The sequence below is a fragment of the Ooceraea biroi genome, chromosome 6, assembly GCF_003672135.1.
Source record: "Ooceraea biroi isolate clonal line C1 chromosome 6, Obir_v5.4, whole genome shotgun sequence".
Lineage (NCBI taxonomy): Eukaryota > Metazoa > Arthropoda > Insecta > Hymenoptera > Formicidae > Ooceraea > Ooceraea biroi.
The window spans coordinates 12,922,395-12,936,323 of record NC_039511.1 but is presented as its reverse complement, the minus strand read 5'-3'; the positions used below and the strand labels follow the sequence as shown (position 1 = coordinate 12,936,323).

Genomic DNA, 13,929 nt, shown 5'->3' with positions numbered 1-13,929 from the left:
ATTATGCGAATTATTCTTCTAGTTCTGTTCATGAGAAATTCGTCGTATATTAGATGCAACACTAAAAGCAGTACAATATGAACGGATGTTTTAATTCTCCGCGTTCTATATTGAAACTGAAGATATTAAAATTGTGATAACTTTTTATAAATTACATTCATATATTTACCGTCGTGCATAGATACATTAATATACGGTAATTTTGATACGAGAGATGCAGCTACATATAATATCTCAGCTTTCGTGAATTCGTATTACTTTGTTTCGTTTCTCTTTTTCATTTTCTTTTTATCATTTGAGGGTGACAAAATTCCATGTCAGAACAAAAAGCACAAGTGGAAAAGGGCAAACGGAAGGACTTCATCCTCTCGATGAGGATACATACATACATATTTTTCAGTAGTGATTCGAGGATGCTGGAAGTGTGCGACTTTAAGCCACGCACACTTTTCGGGCGGAAAGTGAAACTCTCCGGTCCTTTCACACCACGACGGTGCGACGCAGTGATGCAATTGCACCGGGGGGATGCATTTGGCGGAAGGTCACCGAGTTCCTCGTCGGCGGACCGTCGAGAGGCTTGGCTTCGTTTCCTCTTTCCCCCCATTTTTTCGCTCCATTTCGCCGCCACCTTAGCGGAGAAACGTATTAAGTCGGGAAATGAAGGTTGTAAAGCCCCAGGCAGCTTTTTGTCGCGACAATCACACTCGGCCGGAAGTTTCATGCTCAGCCTTCGGGCGGTTGAGTGCACGAGTGCGGAACTTCGTCTCGCAATAGCGCCTGTCAACCTTTCCGTGCGGAATGTCCTTAGTGTGCATTCTACAGAAACTTTTCTATCAGTGTGTGAGAAAGGTGGTTCCATACTTTTGCTTTTCGATCGATTTCATGTAAAAATGATATTTTAATGCGAAAGTTATGACAGCCGGCTCTCTTGACTCGTGACGTATTTAAGAAAACGTAATTTGAACGCAAAATTAAATGGTAGAACAGATTTCGCGATTTTCGGAAATGTAGGAATAATCTATATATTATAAATTATACGTATAATTTATAATATGCACAGTTTTCTTTATTATATTATTAATTGTTTTATTTTAAACACGGAGGTGCCTATTCTCATGTAAAAGTAAGAATATATGAATATATATAATCATCTTGGTAGAATAATTTATTTTCCTGGCATAGTTCAAGTATTTCATAAATTTGGCATATGAACCTCCCTTTGGTGAAACCCGCTGAAAGTTTGCAGCTGAGGTTACACGCACGAACGCACGTGGTTTTAATCGATTAATAAGCACCGGCTTGCACCTGTGTCGCAGTAATTAAAGAGAGGGTAAGGGACTTTCAGAGTATGAGTATTTATTCTTCGTCGTTGTAGCGCGATCGTCACATCTCGCGCGAATGCTGTTACTGCACGGCCGATTAAAATGATGATCATGACTTAACATGGAATTAATTACAATGAAATGTAACATTCTGCTGGATATTCGAACGCAAAATTTCAATATTGAATTGACGCGGAATTTATCATGGACTTTCCCATATCTCGTTACATATCCAACATTATCGAAAACAATACCGGCTTAATAATTAAACATTTTCGCGTGAAATGCTTTTATCGCATTCATTCAAGCTATTTTGTAGTGATGGAATTTAATAGTTTACGTGTATCGGTACGGACGGAAAATTCCCGAATCGGCTATGCGATGAACCATGCAATGAACAACTCGTGCAATACTGTTCGAATCTCTTTTCCCGCGATCGCACAAAGGCCCATCTTAATGCGATCGCGTCACTTTCGCGCGTGCGGTTCCGCTATTCTGCGGATGCGTGGCGGCCGGGTCACGTCGCTATCCGTGGGATTTCGGTCTGCTAAGCATGTTGACAACGTGTAGCAGCGCGCGTTTCCCGTTGTTGGATGCTGCGGCCTGCGGACCGCGCGTACTGATCAATATGGAGGGGAGCGCGGGTCGAAGAGCGCGGGTAGGGGTTGGTTTCAGGGGATGCTTCAAAGGGAGCTTGCATCGGCGGTGGCGGCTACGTCGGCGTCGGCGTTGGCGGCGGCGACGGTGGAGGAGGTGGTGGTGGCAGTAGTAGGGTGGTGGTGGTGGTGGTGGTGGTGGTGGCGGCGGTAGCGGCGGCGTCCCGGCGACGACGTCGGCTACACCGAAGGTCGATCTGCTGGGGGTGGTGGTGGTAGTGGCGGCGGCGGTGGCGGCAGAATGCGAGAACCGCGAAAGGGGAAACGAGCTCTCTGGCGGCCTTACCGCGCGCAGCTTTAGCCGGAGGGAGAGAGAGAGAGAGAGAGAGAGAGAGAGAGAGAGAGAGAGAGAGAGAGAGAGAGAGAGTGAGATCATGCCGTATACGTGGTGGCAGTATTCTCAGTACGTACCGCGACGTGGACGCGTCCGTGCCGCGCACTCACCCCGGCCCCGACGCGACTTTTAACTAGGTCAACCCCTCGAACGGGATCCCTCCTGTGCATTAGCCCCACGAGAAGGAGAGGAGACCTCGGCAGTAGCAGCGCGCCCGCGGCCGAACACCACTGCCGGAGAGACCGTGTCCTCGTTCCTCTCCCTCTTTTTTTTTCGTCATTGCTCACGAGAGAAAAAAAAGGAACGGAACCATCGCGTGAACCTTCGTGCGTCCATTCGTGCTCGGGGCGAAGGTGCTCATGTTCTCGGATCGAAGGGGTAATTTCGTCGATCGGATCGACTTTGACAGGCCTGACTTCGCGGCGGGAGGAATCGAAGCATTTTTTTTTCTTTCTTTCTGTTCTTTTGTTCGCAGGATTAGATTGCGCTCGTGAGTCTCTCACGCCTGCTCGAGTGGGCAGTTTCAAGTGACGGGGTAATTATTGGAAGATGCGTTGCATTTGACAGTAGCATTTGTCGATGATCGGACAGTGGATGATCTGTGGCGGATTCTTGAATTGATCTAGTATCGAGTACGGACGTATCAATTTACTTAGCATGAATTTTGCAGATGACAACCCTCTTTCAAAAATAAGTTCCATTGAGGAATCATCCATCACCTGCTCCTCGTGAAAGATTGAAAGTTTAAAGTGATTGCTCTCGTGCAACAACAGGGTCTCCACGCACATGCTCGTCGATCATTATGATGTCACAGTGCGTCACGATGGATCGTGAAATAATCCTTCTTCTTGAGACCGCGTTCAACGTGATCCCTCTTCGATCTGGCTCGTGATTCGTCGGTGATAGTGTGAACTTGACGAAGCAGTTGACGAATCTAAAGTGACGCGTTCGAAACGACGCGACAGCGGGATCTAGCGGCTCGCGAGTATTTGCGTTGCAATTCTACGCTCTCTGACGTCTGTCGTTCGATGTTCGCTCGGCGCTACGCTCCTCGCAACCAGGTCAAGTGTACCCGCACCACCGCTGACCTTCACAGTGCGGGATTCGGATCTTTTTACCCTTACGCCGTTTAGCGAGGGCAAAACTATGTTAATCACTGTAATAGAGCGCGCTGTTTTAGCAGTGATGTCGAGATTACGGAGCACCCTACGATAATTGATTACCGCCTTCATTAAGGATAACGTTTTAGTTCCCACAACGGCGAATTATATTCCGAGACTCAGATCGAGCCATTTGCTAATGGCAGCAGCGCGCCGTTTCGCGAGATTAGAAGAGAAATACTCGTGATACCGAACGAGGGCTGGGAAACAAATTGTTCGTCCAACTTTCGCGCACGGACTCGCGGAGCAATTTATGCGTGATCGCTCGCCGATTGCATCCAGGATATTACTGCCCCGGAGCTTTCAAATTGCACTGAAATTCGATAAAACGTTATTTGTTTACTCGCGCTGTATCATTAAAATCGCGCAAAGCACTTTCGCTCGTTCGCTGTTTATTCTGTTTTCACAGTTGTCGCTTAATGCAACATGCAAAATCACTACGTGTCCGCCCCGCAAATAGCGCCGCGTCGGCGTTATGAATAGCATTTTCCAAGTCGTAACACCGCGGCTGGAGTATCCTTGAAAAATTCACGTCGTCTCGCGGTTTCACCGTGGGGACCATGCTGTGAGACGCGCCATGGTATTCGTAACGGTGTGCGGACCCCGTTCCCTGCTCCGTAAACCCTTGAAAAATGCAGGTGCAGCCTGTTGTGCGCTATGCTTTCTTGCGCGATCCCGGAGGATCTCCCTCCCGGAAGTGAAGTCGCGACTCGAAGGATCTGACGGATGTTTCAAACTCGCGTCATACGTCCCTCGTAGGATTGCAACTGTATTTCCGGCGGGGGAATTCGGGACATTTCCGCGCTCGTTTCGCGAGAGTAATCTCTGGGGATACGGCCCGGGGGTAACGGAATACGTGCCCACTCAAAGCGGATCCCGGGAAGGTTGTCACCTGCCATCGCGTGAAGTCTCGTTCATCCTATCGCGAGCGCGAATCCGCTTCGATGAGACATTCCGCGATACAGGATGGATAATAATCCATATTCTGCGCGCAGGATCCTCTTGAATCCTCGCGCGAGTCACGGCACGAGTTACAACGCGTGATAAAGTGTCAGGGCCGAAGGAATCGCCGAGCGGAAACGGCGCGGGTGTTAACCGCGCGATAAAATTTCAAAGCTCGTTAAACGCTTTCTGCGACTTCGTAACGTAAACGCTCGGAGCGGGTTCTATGCAGCGGGTATAAAGGACGGTATTAATGCACGTGAATGCGGAGGGCTATAATCGTTTGCACGGGGGACGTATTAACGTACTCCATCTTAGATTCTCGGTAAAATCGCGGTACTCGAAAGGTGTATTATAAGCTGCATGAAATCCAGGGTGCTTTGCTTAATCGTTAAACAAGTATTCTTCAAGATTTATAATTGGTGGGGATGAATACATGCGTGCGCTATTTATTTCCGTCAATTTTCTCACTCACGTACACACGAGATGCATGTGAATGAAGTATGCGTACTCAAGTAACAGTGCATCGACTTGAGTGGAGAAAGTTGGTTTCCATCGAATCCTTGGAGTTTCTTTCAGGTGGCTCTGAGTCCACTTGTCTGTTGTCGATCAAAGAGGGATCTCCGAGAATTTCGCGGAGTTCCTCTTTGAATTCTGGATTCTTTCGAGGGCACTTTGTTGCTCGTCGCTGAAAATAATCGTGATCCTCGCTCGCGTTTGAAGATAATATATATCGTCTGCATGTTCGCGTTATATGTAATGTTACTAAATATTGCAGAGAGCATGGTTGAGGTTTCGAAGGTTTTATTTATCTTATTTCTTATTTTTGCTTTTACGAATTGCATTTGAAAGAGAATTCTGTAGGATCCATTTTCTACAAGTTATATTATTGTTATTAAAGATTCGTTTTCTGCCGCCTAGTCGTGCCTGATTAATTGTTAAGTTTTATTTAATAATCCTGCTTTATTTAATAAAGCGAAAGTTGAATAGATATAGTATTTGTGCAGTAATGCGTTCATAACTATGCACAATGGACAAGAATAAGCACTCATGCGTCACATTTTGCAAAATGCAATGTTTCGATTTTTACTTTAACATGATATCAATGTTTGATAACGTATATTCCACATAACAAACAATTTCAAATATTAAAAATAATAATTGTAGTTTAATTCCTTTTATGTGTTTCCCCACGTGAATAAATTTCTAATGAAAATTTTAAACTTCTATTTCAAGGAATAAGATAAATAAATAAACTCAAAATCGTGTATTTATTTCCTTTTATTTGCAAATACATAACAATAGCGAATATTTTAACAGTCTCCATACATATTAACGCGAATAAATAATAATAAACGAATACTCTTGTATTTGAAAATAATAATAGAGCAATGCTGAATATTCGCGCAACTCATTTATTTCGTCGAGTGTGCGAAAATTTTAGAGATATTTTAACCTTTGATTTTTTTTCGCACCGAGATGTATCAGAAAAAATACCATCACGATCGGTGAGAACGGCAATCACGTTCCGAGTTATCTTTAATAAGAAAAACGCTGCCGGCGTAGTTCGCGATTGTTATTGAAATCGATGGTTATTAAGGCCGGTCGTTTAATACCGCCTCCTAAATGAGCTCCTATTACTTTTCACGTAGCAACTGTACGTCGCATGGGGAAGGACTGGGCGGTTGGATGGTGAGATCGTGACTGGAATAAAGTAGCGACAAGATACCGGCAAGAGGAATTAAAAAGGTGCGCGGACGTTGGAACGTCTCGAGCGATCCTCGATATCCCGTTAATAGATAGTAAGAGGATAATGCTCGGTGATAAGGGATAACACCGTGGACCTCGGGATAATATCCTTGCGAAGGATTTCTTTGATTTTTGCCAACGTTCCGCGACGAGATAAAACGGGACGGGAGGATGACGTCCGTGAAATAATTGAGAGACTCCCGAGAGTTCCAGTGCGTTTTCCGCGCTCTTAAAAATCGCAGGCGTAAGAAAACTCGTAGAGACACTCTTTTCGAGCGGATTCGGTCGATTTTTTGAACAGTTTAACGTGCCGGGTATCGCGAGTTTCAGTGACATGCTGCTCTGTATCAACGATTGAAGTGCGACATCATCGAGGGATTCTGTCTGAGGGGACGTCCTGGATTATCCAGAATTATCGGAGGTAATTTCCTCTTGCGTGTGTCAAGAAAATTCATAATCTTTCAACATTCAGAATTACAAAATTAAAACATTCTTCGTGAAATGTAATTTAATTCAGTCAGTAATATGGTTTGTGTCAATGGTACCATTAAAAGGCGGAGAAAAGTTTATCGTGCGGGAATATTTTCCGCGGAGACAGTATCGTAGGTTTTCTTGGACACTGAATATATTTATTCGCGAAAGCAATGCACGAGCGAGTATAAATTCTTACTTTTCTTTTGCCGTTCCGCTCAAAGGCATTGTGTCCCGCGGAATCTACGACCGCTGCACCTCCGAACGAAGATGTACGCGAATACGAATGTAATAACGCGTACGGGTAGATCTACAGTAGATATTGCTATACATATGTAACTAAATAGAAGACATAAGAAGTATGTGGACTTTTATTTTTCTCATATTACTATATATTTTCGGTATTCTTATTTTTGTACTTTGCAGTACTTTGCAGTTATTTTTGTACTTTATCTTTATCCCTTTGACTGCGAAAGGCGTATATATACGCTCTCACATATCCATTAATATACACGAAAGGTGTGTGTATACCCAATAAAGTTTGCTCAGAACAATATATTTACTGTTTTACTAAACTGATATAGAATTACAACTGTAGTTTACATGTTGCATAGCAATCGAAATAACTGAATATCGAAGATATTGTTTCAATGTTCACTTGTTTTTATTAATGCGATTTAATCTCAATTTCGCTATCATGCAAATATCGTACCACATACAGTGGATAGTTTTCTGTTACAGTGCACCGCAGTCAAAAGGTTATATTTGTATTTTTATATTTTTACTTTTTATTTTATTTTTATTTCACGTCTTAAAAGATACTTCTATGAACGCGTTCTAAATTCGCTTGATAATTGCTAATCTGATTAATACTGAAGCTACCATGGCAAAATAATTTTCTTATATCTTTTATTATTTTTATCGTACTCTTTCACGGGTTTCAGTGTTGAAAATATTTGATATTTCAGTTCTGTTTATAAATCCGAAGCGGAGGAATGTCGCGTGACTTTTCGACGAGCTCGATTGCTCGGCAGGAAATCTCGAGAATCTGTATGACGTTTGGTTTTCCACGCTGCATCGCGGATTGCGTTGCACGATAAGTATCGTGGATGCGAGGAAAACGGAAATTCCCGCAATCTGCGATCCCGCTTCGAACCCTTTACTGCCTCTTCCGAATGAATCCTTTTGCACACACTCACGCTGTTGTGCTATTACTCTGCCATTCTTCTGTGCGCATTCTCGCGTTCTCTTCTATCAAGCCTCTCCAGCATCACGCTCGTTCATTTCTTCCGCTCTCTTCCGTTGCTCGGTTCTGTCGTCATTGTTGTCGGAAAGTAGAGGCAGCGCTGTGCGAGATCGATTTATCTACGTCAGACTGAAGTTCGACGTCAAAAATTTATTTATTCGTTGTCTCTTTAATTTTGGATAACGTATTACTCTCATACATCAAGTTTGATAAATTCCTCAAAGTACTAGCTGAAACTAATGTCATTTTAACTATGTATCAAATGTGATACATTATGCATTTGTGCAAATAATTAACAAATAGTTTTCCATAAGAGTAAAACATGCTCTTATGTATATTTGTATAATTTTTATGTATAATTTTTATTTATGTATAATTTTTAATACCTCGTTATATGTTATCTATATATATCACTATGAAAGAATTTCGCACTGCCTTATACATGAAAATTCTATCTGCAATACGTTTGCTCGTCTGTCTCGCCATCATCTCGCGTTCTATTGAATTTTATTACTTGCTCCGCACTTTTCACTCTTATTTCTCTCTTGTCCTTTCTTTTCTTTTTTTTTACCTCTTTTGCCTTGTACTGCTATCTGAAAAATATTCATGGAGGCAAGAAGAGTCATGGAAGTTATTGTATGCTGTGAAATACTTTTCTGGGATCAGCCACGTTGATCCTTTTACTGCCGGTTCGATAAGTCTCGAACTTTCGCACTTTCGTCGAAAGAGATTCTTCTCCGTCGTTCCCGGGAATCTTGTCGCATTTGAAGATACGTTTCTGCATCGCTGTCTCTTTGAAGTCGTATTATCGTATTATCGTGAACCTCTTACGCTGATGAAGACAACGAAAAATCTCTGCCAAGTTCCTCTAAATAAACGGTCCTCTAATTACTTCAAGCATTGTACTGATTTCGATGACTTCGCAGAATAGCATGGTCGAATCGGTATTCTTTCCTTTGAGATATCTTGCACAGTTGACGCAAGCATCATAAATCCGATTGTATCTAATCACGAGATTCAGTCAGGGAGTTCATTTGATTTTTTCGGCAATCAAAGAAAAAAGGAAACTCGTAAAAATTTTATTTTTTTGTCCACGCAGGGGAAGATCTCTCCTGCGGGATTCGGCAACGTCTGCCACTGATAAGTAGGCAGAGAAGGAGAACTCCGTCGGGAGTCTCCCTTTGTTTTCCTTTTTTGGCGGCGTTTCGCGAAATTTACGAGGATTACGCCGAGTCATTTTCGAGTTTCCCGTCGGGACGTAAAGCCGCCTCGTAAATTGGGGTACCGTCCTCTTTCGGCCTTCCGGTTTGCGAAAAGCGCCGTCGGACGTAATGTCCGACGCGGTCGAGCAACTTTAAAAGGAGGGCGTTATCGAATTTAGCGCGTCTTGCCCTTTTATGACGCACGAGAAAACAGGACCGCGTAAAAAAGAACATCTACGACATAGCGATGACTCTGTCGTAAATTTTTACGTTTAACGATAGTCCTGTGCGACTAATGTGTGCGTGCGCGTTTAGCGGTAAAGATGCATCACACATACACAGATTTTAGAGCACTCATCACGTACAACGGACGTAGCAAACCTATACGCAGTCCATTCAGAAGGAAGATTCTAGCTGCAAAAGATAGAACAATGTCCTCCGTATTGATAAAATCCGTCTTTTATTTCAAGTATATTTTTTCGACGTTGATACATGTAAACAATTATTGTCACAAGTTTGATGCAGCATTTCGAATGTTTGCGTGGTCGTTTTGCTGAGTTTCAACCAAAATTTGCCGTGTTCGCTGTTTGTGTTTCTGCAACGTGATACATCAAACAACTGGCATATAAATATCAGTATCTTTTGAACATGCTGCTTGATTTTGATGACGTTTCCACAGTTGATAGATATTCGGTGATACTTCTCGACGAGTGTGCGATATTCATGGTACCGAGATATTCGAATCAGTTTTGGGATTTTTCGAGCAGACCGTGCGTGTGAAACGGAACACATGAGTTTGTTCTGTTCCTCTCTTTTTTTCTTGGTTTTTAAATTTACGCTGTGGACGTCGGCAGATTCAGCGTCGTCGTCGAGGACGCGGTTCGTTATGAGAATCGCAGACGAGACATTCGATTGCATCGGCCCCGTTCGTGCTGCCATGGCGTATTTACGCGTTCGCCGAGGAAATTTTGTCGCGCGGGGTGTACGGGATCAGCGAAAACTGCGAGGTAAGCTGGATTCCGAAGTCGAGCCGGCAAAAAATGAGATAAAAGCTGGCCGATACGCGATATTCGACTGGGGTGGGATATCGGGCGCGTACGCCCCGATAGCAGGAGGAGCGAGGGCTAAGTGAGAAGAGATGGACGAGGGAGGAGAAAAAAGTGTGAGGAGCTCCTGAAGGAGGAATCCATGGGAGAGACGCGTTTATAAACTCGGCACGGAGCAGCGTTATCGCGCGATGGACAGGGCGCGTCAGAGAGACGGTCAGAACGTGGAAAAGTCGATCGACGACGACGAGAGTTCACGGAGAACGGGCTAGCAAATTTATGGAACATGGCGGCCTCTTTCTCGAACTTGAAGATTTATCGGACTGATAGTTACAAGAGCGAAACGGCGACGACGCCGGTGCGCGCTCGAAAACTTCTGCCCCGTAAAAATATTTTCACCCGAGAGACGGGGAGCGTGGCCCGGGCAAAACGCGAGTCCGTAAGACGAAAAGAAAAAAAAGACAAGGAAAGAAGAAAGCGGCTCCGAGCGAGACAGAGACGTCGACGCTGCGGTCAAGACGTCGAAAAGTCGACGGACGGGAGTTTGCCGTGGCGAGATTTATGGATTATCGCTCGAGCGTTTGAGATTTATCGGACAAACCGAATACGAAGTTGTCGAGAAGAGGTTTCCGCCGAAAACGGAATTGCGCTTTCGTAAGGCGAAAATAAGTCTTGTTGCATGTAGAATGAAAAGAGTCACGACATATTTCTACGTAAGCGTGATTTTAAAAGTGACTTTTGAGAAAGATGCTAGAACGATACATTACAACGCTTACGATATATTAGCGAGGCCGCAATGTGATTGCGAAGCGATCGAGCTTCCGTGAATCAAGAAAATCGAAAGAACTCATGCCAAGGAGTTACTCAGTAAAAAAGTTTAAGATTTATCGAATCCAGACGAGAGAAACATCCGTGGAGTCTGCAACCCACGCCGACCTTTTTTTCCGCGTAGAAGCGGTATCTTCACGCAGCGGAAAAAGGCGGATGAGATTTAAAGGATTCGAGCGAGTCCGTTGTTCTTATCACGATGCGACCCGGAAAAAAATAAAACTTCAGACCGATATCCCGCTAGAGATTCGTACGAGTGATCGCGCAGAAATTTCGCGGCGAATTTGCTCGCGATTTATCGAAGTAGAAGTAAAAAGATCAACGCCTCGCTGATCCTTGAGGATAATGCCTTTGTTCTTTGTCCTGCAGTTTGCGGATGTTTAAGCAGCAGACAAAGAACTTGACAAATATTTCCAGACGAGATACTCGCAATTATACTGATAATAAAGATTTTCTTTACAGATGAAGTAGATCGCAAAAAATAAAAATTAGCGGCGTAAATAGATAAATTTTCTACGAAAAACCTATCTCTCACTGATCGTTTCTAGATATTTATCAGTTTATCACACTCTATATCTAAATTATATTATAAATAGAACTAACGAATTAACAAAATGTTTAATTAATATTCCTAATTGTTTACTCATAAACATTTGTTTACTTGTATACATACTCTATTAAAACTTGAATCATTTATTTTGCTATCTTTTTATTTTACAATTAAGATTTTATTTTATCGTATTTTACATTGTCTAATCCACATTGTATGTTATTGCTTGCAGAAAGTGCCGTGCATTAGTGAAGCTTGTGATTCGCGTCGTTCGCTTTATTCCGCATCTTACATGTCAAAAACAAGACTACCTACAAAATCCTCACAAGATCACTCTCTGGACACGTCGATAACGGCGTCCGTGTAACGAAGAAAAAACCATAAAGAGGGCATTTTGGAAGAAGGTGCGATTATCACTCGGCATGAAGGGTGAGTTTATCTTGTTTCAACCATCTTAAAGCGTTTCTGCCATTGCAATTACAACGCGACGCGCGCTACAATTGTTTGCAGAGATTACTGCGGCAAATGCCAAGAAATGCTGCAAGTTTCTCTTACTCGAATGCTTATCAGATTTTCCAGTTGTGTAACAATTAATTCTATTCGGTAGAGGAAGTTATGAGAGAGAGAGAGAAAATAACTCTGAATATGACGTGATCAAAATTGTTATCTTTGTATAATAATATAACAAGCCTCTAGGGATTAATATTTCTCTACTTTTTTTTGAGAACATATTACTCAATTGCGCAACATGACAAGCAATCAAAAGCACACCCGAGTGCTTTGTCGATGTTACGCGCGTCCCAAGAGTCACGCGTGAATGCGAAACGAACGCAGGGATGGTTGGACATGTACGCGAGGCTGCCTCGTTTCGCGTACGGTCGATTTGATGAATTACATCGAATAACGATTCATTTCTCGGGCAAATAAATTTTGCGGCGCGCGATTTAATAACGCCGATAAAAACCCTCCTCCGCGCGCAGCATCGCGACAGGGCGCAGTTAAACTCGTTACATGCAAATCAACGTGCCTATGCATGCGTGACGAAGAAGCATATGCAAGATTTTAATCGTGTAGCTGCCCTTTTTATTTCCTGTCAAATTATTATTGTACATCCTCGTGAAAAACGTGGTTACATGCAACATCCAGTAACAAAAATACCGGTTACACTGGATCCTTTCTTGAAAAGATTAATAAAAATGTAAAGCAGCGATATCACGGCCATCTGTGCACCGTTAGCAGATTACACTCTTTAGCGGTTCTGTCACTTCCGGAAGTATGTATGAAAATTCTCGGACGGTAATTTCGTGCGAAATCTTCGGAATTTGTGTTGATCCCGCGAAAAGCGAATTCGGCCAGCATCACGTAGCCATGTAGTAACAGCTGTTTTGCATAACCCAATTAGCCGGCGGCGTATGCATACGGAAATAAATTCAATATTTCATTGACGTTGAAAATTGCTGATTACCCGCGACCTTTGACCTTTGCCGTTTTGTGATAACTGTTTTCATTGCTTCTACGTTGGAAAAATTCGGTCGACCTGTTCTGATCTCTTGATATTATTTAGCAATTTGTAGAGATCGCTCGTTGGATCCAGTAATTAAGAAGCGGACGAGCAGTGACTTGTCATTCATTATTCATAAACCGTAAGCCATCTGAGCCGTGCGGTAGGCTTTATTAAAACGTCAGTTCGCAAAAGCAATTTGTGCTAGCTACAAAACTAATTAGCAAATAGTTGTTCATTATGCGCCGGAGAGAAAAGTCAACGTTTGAACAAGGAGAGGACTAATAAGATTCGGCGCAATAGAAAATAACGCGGAGCGAGTAACGCGCTAGATAAATTCACTGCTGCGACGCCAAGGAAATAAATAATCTTGTTGCGAAGTATTCACCGTGAAATTAAATTGCCTTCGCTTCGGGGAAAATTGTTGTCGGCGTGCGAATGCTTCGCTATTTTTCTAATTTTCCTCCGAGAAGTCGGCCGAACTGTATCGCACTGATGAAGAACGTGTCACAACAGTATATATTCGCTCGATCAGATTTGTTCGTGTATGTTGTGTGTACCATGTTGAATAACCGAATATGATATAACCGACACGATCCAAGTCGCGTGGCGTGCTAATCGAATCTTGTCTCTGCCCGTTACAATTAAAATCCTTCGCGCTTATCGACCCCACGTGGCGCATTCGCAAAATTCGACAGAACCGAAATTAAATCACAATATAATGGTTTTGTGCTCAACGATTAAACGTTTATTTAAATTTCACGTCCAATTTTGTCCTTCATTCCTTTTAATATCTTTCCGCTAAATGTTGTTAAATGTTATTAATAGTGAGTTCGCAAGTATTATTATTATATGATGGAGAACAAATTTGACCAAGAAAGTGTCGATGCAAATAATCGATTAGAATAATTATATCGATATA

At 43.0% G+C, this 13,929-nt stretch overlaps 1 protein-coding gene across 6 annotated transcripts in view; it reads left to right on the top strand.

The window, feature by feature from the left end:
* The first annotated feature begins 2,386 nt into the window (after positions 1 to 2,386).
* The window catches only part of LOC105276277, a 139,766-nt gene continuing 128,223 nt past the window's right edge, over positions 2,387 to 13,929 (top strand). The window contains exons 1-4 of one of the 6 annotated variants that reach the window (XM_011333814.2): positions 2,387 to 2,690; positions 2,788 to 2,847; positions 6,067 to 6,584; positions 11,739 to 11,935. In XM_011333814.2, coding sequence (XP_011332116.1) covers positions 11,929 to 11,935 — 7 coding nt within the window. In that variant the 5' untranslated portion in view covers positions 2,387 to 2,690; positions 2,788 to 2,847; positions 6,067 to 6,584; positions 11,739 to 11,928. Of the gene's footprint in view, positions 6,585 to 11,738; positions 11,936 to 13,929 lie in introns of all 6 variants that reach the window. The other 5 variants (XM_011333807.2, XM_011333791.2, XM_011333800.2 and 2 more) reach the window with 5 other exon arrangements.